Here is a 13,533-nt window from a genome sequence, read left to right as displayed (position 1 = left end):
CAGCTGATCGGGAAGAAATGGAGATTTTGCAGTAACCTTCCCCTGCCACGCCCAGCAAGCCACACCCACCAAGCCATGCCACGCCCACCAAGCCACGCCCACAAGAACCGGTAGTAAAAAAAATTTGAAACCCACCGCTGATCCATACATCTTAAAATTGCCAAGTTTTGAGGAAGGGTAGGGAACACTATTCTAGAACAGGGGTCTCCAACCTTGGCAACTTTAAGCCTGGAGGACTTCAACTCCCAGAATTCCCCAGCCAGACTGGGGAATTCTGGGAGTTGAAGTCCTTCAGGCTTAAAGTTGCCACGGTTGGAGACCCCTGTTCTAGAACACACCCAATGTTGTTCTGTGGTTGTAGAGAAGAAGATTGGGCATGCCGGGCGAGTTTTCTGTCAGGAAATCTTTATTTGCTATCATTGATAGATGCTCCCTCGGAAAAGCCATTTGTCAAGATCAGTGAACAAGGAATTCACTCACACCAGCATTCTGAAAATGAGGTGGATGGTTAACTTGCAAAGCAAAGCAATTTAGGAGACTTGTGTTGTATTAGGAAGTTATGCAATTCTTCCAAAAAAAACCTCATGTCTCCTAATCTCCATTCATTTTAATATATTAATATTCTCTACGAAGCTTTCCGATCTCCCGGGGGTTTAGGTAATGACTTGGGCTCAGGAACAAGGAGAAGGTCTGATCTCCCAGCTGTTGATGTACTGGCAGCCTACGAAATTGAAGTTCTCCAGGCCTCCAAATCATTCCTTATTTCAGGGGTCTCAGACTTGTGGACTTCAGCAAAGCTGGCTGAGGAATTCTGGGAGCTGAAGTCCACAAGTCTTCAAGTTGCCAAGGTTGGAGACCTCTGCTCTATTTCAATCAGACTTCGCTTCTCTCTTTCTCTCTCTGTCCCCAGCAATTGAAAAATGATCCCTGAAATACGTTGGGTTATAAGATAGTAGAAGACAAGAAGACCTTAGAAAGATGCAAATGCAAAAGAGCGGAGCTAATCCACACTTTGCCCAGTGTTGAGGAAAGGAGTAGTTGCTCATGGGAAGTCCGGCCTTGGATCCAGCCATCATGCAGGGATACTGATACCCCCCTCGCTATGAAGGGAGGCCTTGGAAACCTCGGTGCTGACTGTGGAGAGAGGGAAAGTCTCGTACTTCTCCTTCTCACCACTACAGCTGCAACGGTACAGCAAGGCCTTGACCTCTTTCTGGAAGTTGCTGTTGAGGAACCCATAGATGATGGGGTTGATGCAGGTGGAAGCCATGGCCGTGAGGTGGCAGAGGGAGAAAATTAAGTTGTAGTAGCAGACCGAGATCTTCTGGTGATCCCAATCATAAAGGGCGTTGAAGAACATGAGGGGGAACCAACACGCGGCAAAGGCTACCACGATGCAAGCCAACATGACGTTGACCTTCCGGTGGCTGGTGGCCTGGGAGCCATCTTTGGCCCGCTCCACCATGTCCTTCCGGCGTTGGAGGCGTAGGAAGATGCGGAAGTAGCAGGCGAGGATGAGCAGCAACGGGACGCAGTACTGGAAGAGCAGGAGGAACGTGGTGTAAGACAAGCGGTGCTGATCGGAGGGCCAGCGCTCAATGCAGACCAGGTGGTTGGCCAAGGAGTCGAAGGGAAGGCTCAGGTTTTGAAAGGGCTCGTTGGTCAAGATGGTGAAGGACAGGAAGGGCAGGGAGATCCCACAGGCCACCAGCCAGGTGACTCCGACGGCCATATAAGCGTGGTTGGCCGCCGGTTTCCACCCGGTTGGGTTGATGATGAGCTGGTGTCTCTCCAGAGCGATCCAGACCAAGGACAGGATGGACACCGTGACAGAAACACACTGCACAAAGGGGCTGACCTTGCAGATGACTTCTCCCAAGATCCAGTGGTCCATCAGGGTGTAAATGACGGTGACGGGCATGCAAACAAGAGACACAAGGATGTCGGAGAAGGAGAGGTTGGCGATGAATATGTTGGTCACGTTCCTCATCTCCTTCTGCTGGATGATGACGCACACCAGGCAGAGGTTGCCCGTCAGCCCCACCGCGATGAGGGCGCTGTAAGCCACGATCAGGAAGGTGCTGTTCCCCACCGACTCGCCACAGGACATGCCGTGCTCCTCCAGCAGGTTCAGTTGCTCCGAGAAGTTCAGGTAGAGGAGACTCAGCAGCTGGTCCATAGCAGTTCCTCCTCCTCCTCCTCCTCAGCAGATGGAAAGATGTCGCCTCTCACCGAAGGACCAAAGTGTGTGTGTTTCTCTCTCGCACACGGCTGTGTTCACCAGGAATTTCCTGGACCAAGAAAGAATTAGTGCATTGATTATCTGTATCTGTATCTATATCTATATCTATATCTATATCTATATCTATATCTATATCTATAATCTATCACACATTGCTCCCAGAAGCATGAAGCTGAAGCCTGAAGATGACGAATGAGACTTCGTCGAAACGTCGCCAAGACACTTCCAATTTTACGCGGGAGAAAACCCGAATAACCAAAGACCTACATATCTATCTATCTATCTATCTATATCCTGTTTTCCCCAAAATAAGACCTCCCCTGATAATAAGCCCAGTCGGGCTTTTGAGTGCATGGCAATAAGGCCAAGCGCTTATTTCAGGGTTCAAAAAAAAATATAAGACAAGGTCTTATTTTCAGGGAAACACGGTATCTATCTATCATCTCTCTCCCCCTCATCTATCTATCTGTCTGTCTGTCTGTCTGTCTGTCTGTCTGTCTGTCTGTCTATCTATCTATCTATCTATCTATCTATCTATCTATCTATCTATCTATCTATCATCTCTCTCTATCTCTATTATATCTCGCTTTCTTTCTCTATCTATCATCTATCTTTTGAGCGCATGGCAAGCGCTTATTTCAGGGTTCCAAAAATTTAAGACAGGGTCTTATTTTCGGGGAAACACGGTATCTATCTATCTATCATCTCTCTCTCCCTCTCCCTCCCCCTCCCTCTCTCTCTGTGTATCATCTATCTATCTATCTATCTATCTATCTATCTATCTATCTATCTATCTATCTATCATCTATCTTCTCTCTCTCTCTCTCTCTCTCACCTCCAAGAACTTCGCAGTTAATATTTCTTAAGAGGGGAAAAACACCTCTTAGTTTATAGTATTATATAAACTGAAAAGCAATGTGACTATATTATTTTAAAAAGCCTATAATTTTGTAAAAAATCTGCTGCATAAAAAAAAGCTACATGGCAAAGAGAGCAAGGAAACACCCCCTCAAATAATCTATGCTGTTTAGAGAATAAAAGGGAAAAGGTAAGAATAAAAATAATTTAATAACACCACCACAAACTAAACTAGAAAGTCACAACAAAGCCATAATGCTAAAATATCTCTATTAATAAGTAGGTAGGTATGGAGACAGAGAGGGGTGGACAGAGCGGGAGAGTGAGGGGGAGAGAGAAAGAGAAGGAGGGAGGGAGAGGGGGAGAGAGAGGGGGAGAGAGGGAGGGAGGGGGAGAGGAAGAGAGAGAGAGAGATATGTATTGCGTTTACAGTATATCCTTTTCATATCCACAATCCTTAGTGACTGGATTCACACAATCTTTTGAACTGGGTGAATTGGAAACCTCAAAGATTATCTTAACATATTGTAGTAAATTTGGTTTGCTTCAACCTGGGTTAATGTTTTCATGGCTCCGAGCGCTGATGGGAGACCTGACTATTCATCAGTTGATGGTTCAGCAGTCTGTTTGAAAACCAGGAAAGGGACTGGTTTAATAACCAAGATGGGCAGATTCAGCCCCAGGTCCAGTTTCTGTAAAGCGATTCTGTAAACCGCTTAGAGAGGACTGTAAAGCACTGTGACGTGATATATAATTCTAAGTGCTATTGCTTCCTTCCTTCCTTCCTTCCTTCCTTCCTTCCTTCCTTCCTTCCTTCCTTCCTTCCTTCCTTCCTTCCTTCCTTCCTTCCCACTGCCAGGAGTTCGATCCTGACCGGCTCAAGGTAGACTCAGCCTTCCATCCTTCCGAGGTCAGTAAAATGAGGACCTAGATTGTTGGGGGCAAGAGGCTGACTCTGTAAACCGCTTAGAGAGGGCTGGAAAGCGCTATGAAGCAGTGTATAGGTCTAAGGGCTATTGCGAAGTAAGGGAGGAAGGAAGGAAGGAAGAAAGGAAGGAGCAGTGGTTAGAGTGCTTTATTGCAGGCTAACTCTGCCCACAGCCAGGAAGTTCGATCCTGACCGGCTCAAGGTTGACTCAGCCTTCCATTCTTCGGAGGTGGGTAAAATGAGGACCCAGATTGTTGGAGGGGGCAAGAGGCTCACTCTGTAAACTGCTTAGAGAGGGCTGTAAAGCACTTTGAAGCAGTGTATAGGTCTAAGGGCTATTGCTATTTAGTTATTTGATACCGCCTCATCACCAAAGTTGTCTAGTCAACACCACTTATATATTATTGGTCCAAAGCATATCCTAAAAGAGGGCTGAGTAACACTTTTCTCTCCAAAAGATATATTTCAGGAAGTGGGTTCTAAAGTACAAAATAATAATAATTGGGTTTGGTCACATTAATAACTGGCTCAGACCATCTTTTAAAAAATGCCAGTCCTGATTATTTCCAAATAACTGGAAAGGTTCATTGCATAGGTTAACTTTAGTGGGAAAATTTAAAATATATATATAGAAAAGATAGAAATAGAAATAAAAAACAGCAAGCTAAATCCCAAAAGGCTAGAAAATTCTTGGAAGATTGTCGTTCAGATAAACCCGCCATCAATAGACACATAGAGCTAAACCACATTTAGATACCATTTAAAAGAAGCAATAAAAAAGCTACGGAGGAAACAAAAAGACCGGAACACATTCCCAACCAAAACTCAGATAAGCGGGGATTAATACCAGACAAACAATCAAGCAGAAAACAAGACCCTAATCAAGGAACTGCCAAAGAGAAAAACCATACTCCCCAACACTGACAAGGCAAGTTTTTATATAAATAGGGAGCAAACCCCACACTCAGTAAGTAGGAGTGATAATGTTACCTGGTCAGTTAATGAGATGTCTGCAGAAGACAAACAACCAAGATCACCAAGGAGCCTGCAGTTGAAATCTGAGCTACATAAATTCTCCTCTTTAGGAGAAAAACATAACAATGTTGAAATCCATGCCATTAATCTTTAGTCTCCGTTGCAGCTATTCTGAAAACCCGTAACGTATCTTTTCTTTTATGTACACTGAGAGCGTATGCACCAAGACAAATTCCTTGTGTGTCCAATCACACCAATAAAAAAAATTCTATTCTATTCTAAAATAGCAGGCAGGGGGGAACTGGTTCTCCAAGAGTATCCATCCACCCCTTGGGTTCTGCATCTCATTTCTTTGTGACTGCCTTCTGAACACACCACATACCTTGCAAAGCAAAGCTGGAATGGCTTGAAATGAAAATCCATCCAGCTTAAAGAAAGCAGAGAAAAAGAATGGGATGCAAATGACTTCTGATGTTTAGCTAATTTCGTGAATCACCAGGAGCTAAGTTTGACTCAACGGCAGAGTGATCTCCCTACCAACACCAAAGATTGGTCCCCATTTATCAAATAAGATTTTTTTGGGGGGGGCGGGGGTGCTGAGCCTGATATCCTTTGTTAACTATTCCCCGCATCTTTTTCCCAACTGCGTATTTGGAGCGCTCTCTCGCTCTCGCTTTTTTAAAGTTTTTTATTTTTATTTCTCATAAACGTACTTAAACGTACCGTCTCTTATCCATTTTAAAACATACATATTTATCTTTTGATCTTCATATTAGTTCCTCCTAAAAAAAATAGGATATATTCGGGGTTGCTCTTCTACCATTTCCTCTCTCTTATTTTACAACACCCTTTCTTCTCCTTCTTCCCTTCCCTTCCTTCTTCTACCTCTTTCTACTTTCTTCTTTCCTCCTCTCCTTCCCCTTCTCTCCTTCCCCTTCCCTTCCCCTACTCCTCCTCTCTTCCTCCCTTTCTAACCCTCTCTCCTACACTTATTTCTCCTCCCTTTCTTCCTCTCCTTTTCCCTCTCTTCTATCCCTCTCTCTTCTCTTCTCCTCTCCTCTCCTCTCCTTTCCTCTCTGTCCCTCTATTCCTCTCTCCATTCCCACTTCATCGTTTTTTTTTTCCATTTTCAATTCAATATATTTTCAAAATGATATTCGAGCAACTCCAATTTTCTCTTTACGTATAACTTCATTTCAATTTCTTTTCTAGTTACTAATTACACCTATATCATCATTCATGTACATTAATATAATAACACTTTTTCCCTCTCCTTCCCCCCTTTTTATTGGATAGGGCAAAGACAAATGAGAATAGAAACCCAGATGACCCCTCTCTCTCTCTCTCTCTCTCTCTCTCTCTCTCTCTCTCTCTCTCTCTCTCTCTCTCTCTGCAGATCTGTTTCCTGCCACTTCTACTATCCCAAATGCCCCAAAAGTGCTTTTTCTAAAAGATATATTTTCAAGAAGTGGGTTCTAAAGTACAAAATAATAATAATTGGGTTTGGTCACATTAATAACTGGCTCAGACCATCTTTTAAAAAATGCCAGTCCTGATTATTTCCAAATAACTGGAAAGGTTCATTGCATAGGTTAACTTTAGTGGGAAAATTTAAAATATATATATAGAAAAGATAGAAATAGAAATAAAAAACAGCAAGCTAAATCCCAAAAGGCTAGAAAATTCTTGGAAGATTGTCGTTCAGATAAACCCGCCATCAATAGACACATAGAGCTAAACCACATTTAGATACCATTTAAAAGAAGCAATAAAAAAGCTACGGAGGAAACAAAAAGACCGGAACACATTCCCAACCAAAACTCAGATAAGCGGGGATTAATACCAGACAAACAATCAAGCAGAAAACAAGACCCTAATCAAGGAACTGCCAAAGAGAAAAACCATACTCCCCAACACTGACAAGGCAAGTTTTTATATAAATAGGGAGCAAACCCCACACTCAGTAAGTAGGAGTGATAATGTTACCTGGTCAGTTAATGAGATGTCTGCAGAAGACAAACAACCAAGATCACCAAGGAGCCTGCAGTTGAAATCTGAGCTACATAAATTCTCCTCTTTAGGAGAAAAACATAACAATGTTGAAATCCATGCCATTAATTTTTAGTCTCCGTTGCAGCTATTCTGAAAACCCGTAACGTATCTTTTCTTTTATGTACACTGAGAGCGTATGCACCAAGACAAATTCCTTGTGTGTCCAATCACACCAATAAAAAAAATAATATTCTATTCTAAAATAGCAGGCAGGGAGGAACTGGTTCTCCAAGAGCATCCACCCCTTGGGTTCTGCATTTTATTTTCATTTTTTTGCGACTGCCTTCTGAGCAAAGCTGGAATGGCTTGAAATGAAAATCCATCCAGCTTGAAGAAAGCAGAGAAGAATGGGATGCAAATGACTTCTGATGTTTAGCTAATTTCGTGAATCACCAGGAGCTAAGTTTGACTCAACGGCAGAGTGATCTCCCTACCAACACCAAAGATTGGTCCCCATTTATCAAATAAGATTTTTTTTGGGGGGGGGGCGGGGGTGCTGAGCCTGATATCCTTTGTTAACTATTCCCCGCATCTTTTTCCTAACTGCGTATTTGGAGCGCTCTCTCGCTCTCGCTTTTTAAAAAGTTTTTTATTTTTATTTCTCATAAACGTACTTAAACGTACAGCCTCTTATCCATTTTAAAACATACATATTTATCTTTTGATCTTCATATTAGTTCCTCCTAAAAAAAATAGGATATATTCGGGGTTGCTCTTCTACCATTCCCTCTCTCTTATTTTACAACACCCTTTCTTCTCCTTCTTCCCTTCCCTTCCTTCTTCTACCTCTTTCTACTTTCTTCTTTCCTCCTCTCCTTCCCCTTCTCTCCTTCCCTTCCCTTCCCCTACTCCTCCTCTCTTCCTCCCTTTCTAACCCTCTCTCCTACACTTATTTCTCCTCCCTTTCTTCCTCTCCTTTTCCCTCTCTTCTATCCCTCTCTCTTCTCTTCTCCTCTCCTCTCCTCTCCTCTCTGTCCCTCTATTCCTCTCTCCATTCCCACTTCATCGTGTTTTTTTCATTTTCAATTCAATATATTTTCAAAATGATATTCGAGCAACCCCAATTTTCTCTTTACGTATAACTTCATTTCAATTTCTTTTCTAGTTACTAATTACACCTAGATCATCATTCATGTACATTTATATAATAACACTTTTTTTCCTTTTTCCCTCTCCTTCCTCCTTTTTTATTGGATAGGGCAAAGACAAATGAGAATAGAAACCCAGATGACCTCTCTCTCTCTCTCTCTCTCTCTCTCTCTCTTTCTCTCTCTCTGCAGATCTGTTTCCTGCCACTTCTACTATCCCAAATGCCCCAAAAGTGCTTTTTCTAAAAGGCAGCTGAACTTTCTTGGTTTTTCTTCCCCCCACTTTGAAAACATTTCGCTTCTCCTCCAAGAAGCTTCTTCAGTTCTGCTTCTTCATTCATCCAAGCTTCTTGGAGGAGAAGCGAAACGTTTTCAAAGGGGGGAAAAAAAACCCTCAAGAAAATCCATTCGCCTTTTGGAAAATACCACCTTTGGGACAAGCAAGACCTGGATGATTTGAGAATCTCCAGCGACATTTAGTCCCAAATGCCATTTACGCAGAAATTTGGGAACAGATAGGCCAAATGGGCTCCCCAGCAATTTCCTTGCAGAGGGAGTGCCTAGAAATAATTTGCACCCAGCTTGGCTTAACAGTAATATATCTTCATGCGGCCAAGATCCTAAACAAACCTCCTAAGCTGAGGGAAAAAAACAACAACGCACCTGCCTGATTTTACCTGGAAACACAGCTCAGGCCCTGGGCCAGGAGGCTATTTGCAAACAGGTGGGGGTGGCGATTTGTCTATCCAAGGAAGATGCCCAGATCATCCCACGCCCCTCTCGGGTCTGCGCTAAAGCTGGACATCCAAAAGGCGCCTGTAAGGACTGTGGCACACGCAAAGTTTCCGAAAAGGATGGCGTTTGGTTCTCCTCGCTTTGCTGAATTTAGCTCCTGACCCAAGGAACCAGCCAGGCTCCAAGACAGACAGACAGACAGAAAGACAGGCAGGCAGGCAGAGCTCAGCAATCTGTCCGCACCAGCCTTGCATCTTTGGGGGGGGGGTGCCCTGTTTTGCAAGGCTGCAGGCTTCCCTCTTTCGTGTTGCAAAGGGCTACCACCCCCACCCACCCACCCAATTCTCGGGCTGCCTTCCTCTCAACCAGCAGCTCTAGGCAGGTGGGAGGAAAATGCCAGCAACTGAATAAGAGTTTTTTTGGGGGGGTCTTTTTGGCTTTTGCTGCTCCGATCCCCGCCTTCTCTCGCCCCCCCACCCCCGAGCCCCTTCCCCAAAAGCCCGCCGCTTGCCTTCTCCCGGGCCGCGGGCCAGATGTTGCGCAACTGGCGAAACAGATCGCCGGAATCTCTCGCCCTGGCCAGGCAGGAAAGAAGAAGCAACCGGCTTTGGCTCCGGACCGGCTCTAATGCTTGGCTGCTCGGTGGCTCTGCTGCTCCTCCGTTCCCCCGTGTGCGGGTGGGGGCTCGGAGGCGGGTAGGTGGATGCCGGGCGGCTCCGGGAGGAGAGACCAGCTGTCCGGCGGGGGCTCTTTTCGGTCCGTTGGAGCGGTGCTGCCAAAGGGGTCAGAGAGGCCGGGGACGCCCTGGGCATCCAGCAGGCGGAGGGTTGGGATTGGGAAGGTGGAGCAGAAACGCACCCCTCTTCGGACTGATGGATGGCTGCTTACCTGGTTGTCGCCCCTTAAGGACTAGCACCTTGCAGGGCTCGCTCGTCTTCAACCTAGCGGCTCAAGAGCCCTGCCGTGGGTTTCCCTGGCCGCCTTTCCCACGCAGGTAAATGGCACCTAAGCGCTCCGGGCTGGGTCTCCGCGGGCTCCTTCCTTCCTCCTTCCTCCTCGACCAAGGAGACCACCAGGTGGGGAGAAAACAGCCAGCAAGGAACCGGCCGGGCGCTCTTATGCGGGCGCAGCCAAGCCGCCCCGTCGCCCAAACCCCTCCCTTGGGAGGAGGAGGAGTGGGCTTGGCAGAGGCAGCCCCCTCCCCCGCCTGGCCGCACGTGGGGACCCCTCCCAGGCCTCGCCTCCCGCCCCCGCCTCCTCCCACCGGCTCAGGTGAGGGCAGCTTTGGGCTGAAAGAGGCGCAGGTGCGGAGCAGGCAGACTGGAGCTGGCCGGCTCTCCCTTTCCGAGCCGTTCCTGGAGGGGACAGGATTCCCCTTCTTAGGGCGGGGAGGGGACCCCGCGATTGCAAAAGCCCACCCCCTCCCCTCCCCCCACGGCCCCGGGAGGCGTTTTCCCCGGAAGGATTGCGTGGAAGCGTGGGGAGCCAGAAGGAGGAGTGGACGGTGGGAGAGAGAAAATGGCACGGGAGTTTCCCCCCCTCCCCCACACAACGCCCCTTGACCGCCAACTCAGCAATGTAAGAAGACCCCTGTAGTTGCCCAGGGAGGGGGATTATGTCAGGACCCCTTTCGCCTCTCAGAGGCGTTTCGTCTCCTTCCGTGAAACTGAACGGCAAAATTGGGAGGGAAACCTGCAAGCGCTCTATGCGAGTTGGGATTTTCTTCCTCCCTCCCTCTCTTCTCCCCTTCTTCCTCCCTCCCTCCTTCCCTTCCATCCTTCTTTCCTCCCTCCCTTTTCCTCTCCTTCCTTCCTTCCTTCCTTCCTTCTTCCCTTCCATCCTTCTTCCCTCCCTTCTCCCCTCCTTCCTTCCTTCTTCCCTTCCATCCTTCTTTCCTCCCTCCCTCCCTTCTCCCCTCCTTCCTTCCTTCTTCCCTTCCATCCTTCTTCCCTCCTTCTCCCTTCCTTCCTTCCTTCTTCCTTCCAACCTTCTTCCTCCTCCTTCTCCCTCCTTCCTTCCTCCTTCCTTCCTTCCTTCTTTCCTCCCTCCCTCCCTTCCTTCCTTCCTTCTTCCCTTCCAACCTTCTTTCCTCCCTCCCTTCTCCCCTCCTTCCTACCTCCCCCCTTCCCCCCCTCCTTCTTTCCTCCCTCCCTTTTCCTCTCCTTCCTTCCTTCCTTCTTCCCTTCCATCCTTCTTCCCTCCCTTCTCCCTTCCTTCCTCCTTCCCTTCCAACCTTCTTTCCTCCCTCCCTCCCTTCTCCCCTCCTTCCTTCCTTCTTCCCTTCCATCCTTCTTCCCTCCCTTCTCCCTTCCTTCCTTCCTCCTTCCCTTCCAACCTTCTTTCCTCCCTCCCTTTTCCTCTCCTTCCTTCCTTCCTTCTTCCCTTCCATCCTTCTTCCCTCCCTCCCTTCTCCCCTCCTTCCTTCCTCCTTCCCTTCCATCCTTCTTTCCTCCCTCCCTCCCTCCCTTCCTTCCTTCCTTCTTCCCTTCCAACCTTCTTTCCTCCCTCCCTTCTCCCCTCCTTCCTTCCTTCTTCCCTTCCATCCTTCCTCCCTCCCTTCTCCTCCTTCCTTCCTTCCTTCTTCCTCATTCCCTTCCCTTCCCACCCTCCCTTCTCCCCTCCTCCCTCCCTTTCTTCTCCCATCTTCTTTCCTTCCTTCCTCCCTCCCTCCTTCCTTTCCATCCTTCTTTTCTTTCTCCTTTCCCTTCACTCCCTTCTTCCCTTCTTTCCTCCTTCCCTTCCCTCCTCCCCTCCTCCCTCCCTCCTTCGTTCCCTTTCTTCTCCCATCTTCCATCCTCCTTTCCTCCCTCCCTCCTTCCCTTAACATGCCACACACATCTGCAGAATTTTTTCCTCGGCAGTCTCTGCTCCATTAGCACCTGGTGTAAATCTGAGCCATGAGAGGCAAAGACCACTCTGGATTTCTGATCTCATCCTTGCCAGGTGGAGATCCCGGAGGCACCTCCAGGAAACACCCAATGGCACCCAACTTCTCCGTGTGCTAACTTTCCCCTTGCACCTGTCTGCCCACGCACCTTGGGGACTAGCCCTGCCCAGAGGCTCATGTCTCCTGCTGAAGGACGGGAAACCCCAAGGAACCATTTATCTCCCTGCAGGACCAACAAAATCTGCAGGGAACTGCCAGACCGCCCCCCCCCTCCCAATTTTCTGAATCCCCTTCAGTGACTGATAGCTCTTGCACTGAAATGTTGCACCTTCTCACTTAACATTAAAGTGCTCCTGAAACGCCAACGGGCTGCCCTTTTAAAATTGTTATGATTTTTAAAGAAAAGGAGGAGGAGCAAAAGCAAATGGACTAGCACGCAACATCTTCCTTAAGTCGATCCAGTCTTTTCTCTCGTTTCCTTCCTTCGTGGAGCTCCGCACATTTTCTCTTGGCTTTGCATCAGCCGAGCAATCAAGCCTGCAGCTCTGACCCCAATTAGTTATTCCCCACCTTCGCCTTAACTAATTGCCTGCTCCCCACTAGGCGCCCATCGATGGAACTCACTCCCTACGTAACCTTCCCTTCCTGAGGTCCAAATCATGCAGCTATTCCCCCAAAGCCAGTCTATGCAGCCTGGCAATGCAGAGGTGGAGAGAGAGGTGGAAGGGCTGTAAAACTCAAGAAAGAAAGAAAGAAAGAAAGAAAGAAAGAAAGAAAGAAAGAAAGAAAGAAAGAAAGAAAGAAAGATGGAAGACCAAAGGCCTGGAGACTAAACCATATGAAGAACGGCTGCAGGTTTTGGGTCTGACTAGTCTAAAGACTAAAGACTAGGGATGCAGTGGCTCAGTGGCTAAGACGCTTTTTTCGGCCAAAAAAATGCTTTTAAAAGAAAACAAAAGCCTCCGAGGATCAGGCAACTCAGCTGGAATCGCCAGAGCCTTTTAAAAGCATTTTTTTTACAACCTCTTTGGCCATGCTTTTAAAAGCTTTAAAAAAAAAAGTTGGCCATGCCCACCCAGTCATATTACCCTCCACCAAGCCACACCCACAGAACCGGTAGTAACAAATTTTACATTTCACCCCTGATTTACGTGTGAGCCCATCCAACAGAATGAGCCGTGCACTGCAGAAGCTACGATAGCATCATAGGACAAAGGGAAATCCTGAGAGCAGAGCCAAGAATGACCAACTGGACATCGGCCGAGATCTGCAGAATGCTTCTGATGCAGCAGCTTCTGCTACAAAGGCAGATTACATCAATTCGGGTTATTCTCACGAAACCCTCAGCTTGCAATCAAGTAATGGATAAATGCATGATTCATATACAAATGCTCGTGGCTCGGGAATAGCCGAGACATCCCAAAGTGCCCAGTGTTTTTAATCCTTTGATAGCAGTTAGAGGGATGAGTGGTGGGGCAGTAGCCTAGAGGTGAAGCCTCTTGCCTCACAATCAGGAGGCTGTGAGTTCGAGTAGAGTAGGGTAGAGGGTAGAGGCAGGTATTTCTCTCTCTGGGCACAAATGAGAATGTTATCTGCTGCAAACTCTGTATTGGCGACAGGAAGGGCATCCGGCCAGTAAACACTCAGTTCCATACAGTTGCCCTGACTCCACCCGGATGCAAGAGATTACAGGATCATTAAAAGACCCCCCCCCAAATAAAAATAGCAGTTATACGGATTATTTTATCTACTCTGAATCTTCCCAATT

The 13,533-nt window shown here is 47.1% G+C and overlaps 1 protein-coding gene across 2 annotated transcripts; it reads right to left on the bottom strand.

The window, feature by feature from the left end:
* Nucleotides 1-881: 881 nt before the first annotated feature.
* On the bottom strand, nt 882-10,012 carry LOC131203906 (neuropeptide Y receptor type 1-like). Of its 2 annotated transcripts, XM_058194629.1 has the most exons (3): nt 9,767-10,012; nt 3,652-3,723; nt 882-2,291 (listed from the first exon to the last, which is right to left on the bottom strand). In XM_058194629.1, exon 3 carries the CDS (start codon nt 2,177-2,179, stop codon nt 1,073-1,075), a length of 1,107 nt encoding a protein of 368 aa, XP_058050612.1. In that variant the 5' UTR covers nt 2,180-2,291; nt 3,652-3,723; nt 9,767-10,012; the 3' UTR covers nt 882-1,072. The 2 variants fall into 2 exon arrangements, with proteins under 2 accessions (XP_058050612.1, XP_058050611.1); XM_058194628.1 differs by lacking the exon at nt 3,652-3,723.
* Between the last annotated feature and the right edge of the window lie 3,521 nt (nt 10,013-13,533).

The sequence above is a fragment of the Ahaetulla prasina genome, chromosome 9, assembly GCF_028640845.1.
Source record: "Ahaetulla prasina isolate Xishuangbanna chromosome 9, ASM2864084v1, whole genome shotgun sequence".
In the NCBI taxonomy this organism is placed as follows: domain Eukaryota; kingdom Metazoa; phylum Chordata; class Lepidosauria; order Squamata; family Colubridae; genus Ahaetulla; species Ahaetulla prasina.
This window is presented reverse-complemented; position numbering and strand designations above follow the sequence as displayed.

Excerpts from the sequence above, each read along its gene's own strand:
- LOC131203906 (XM_058194629.1), bottom strand. The coding sequence starts at position 2,179 with ATGGACCAGCTGCTGAGTCTCCTCTACCTGAACTTCTCGGAGCAACTG.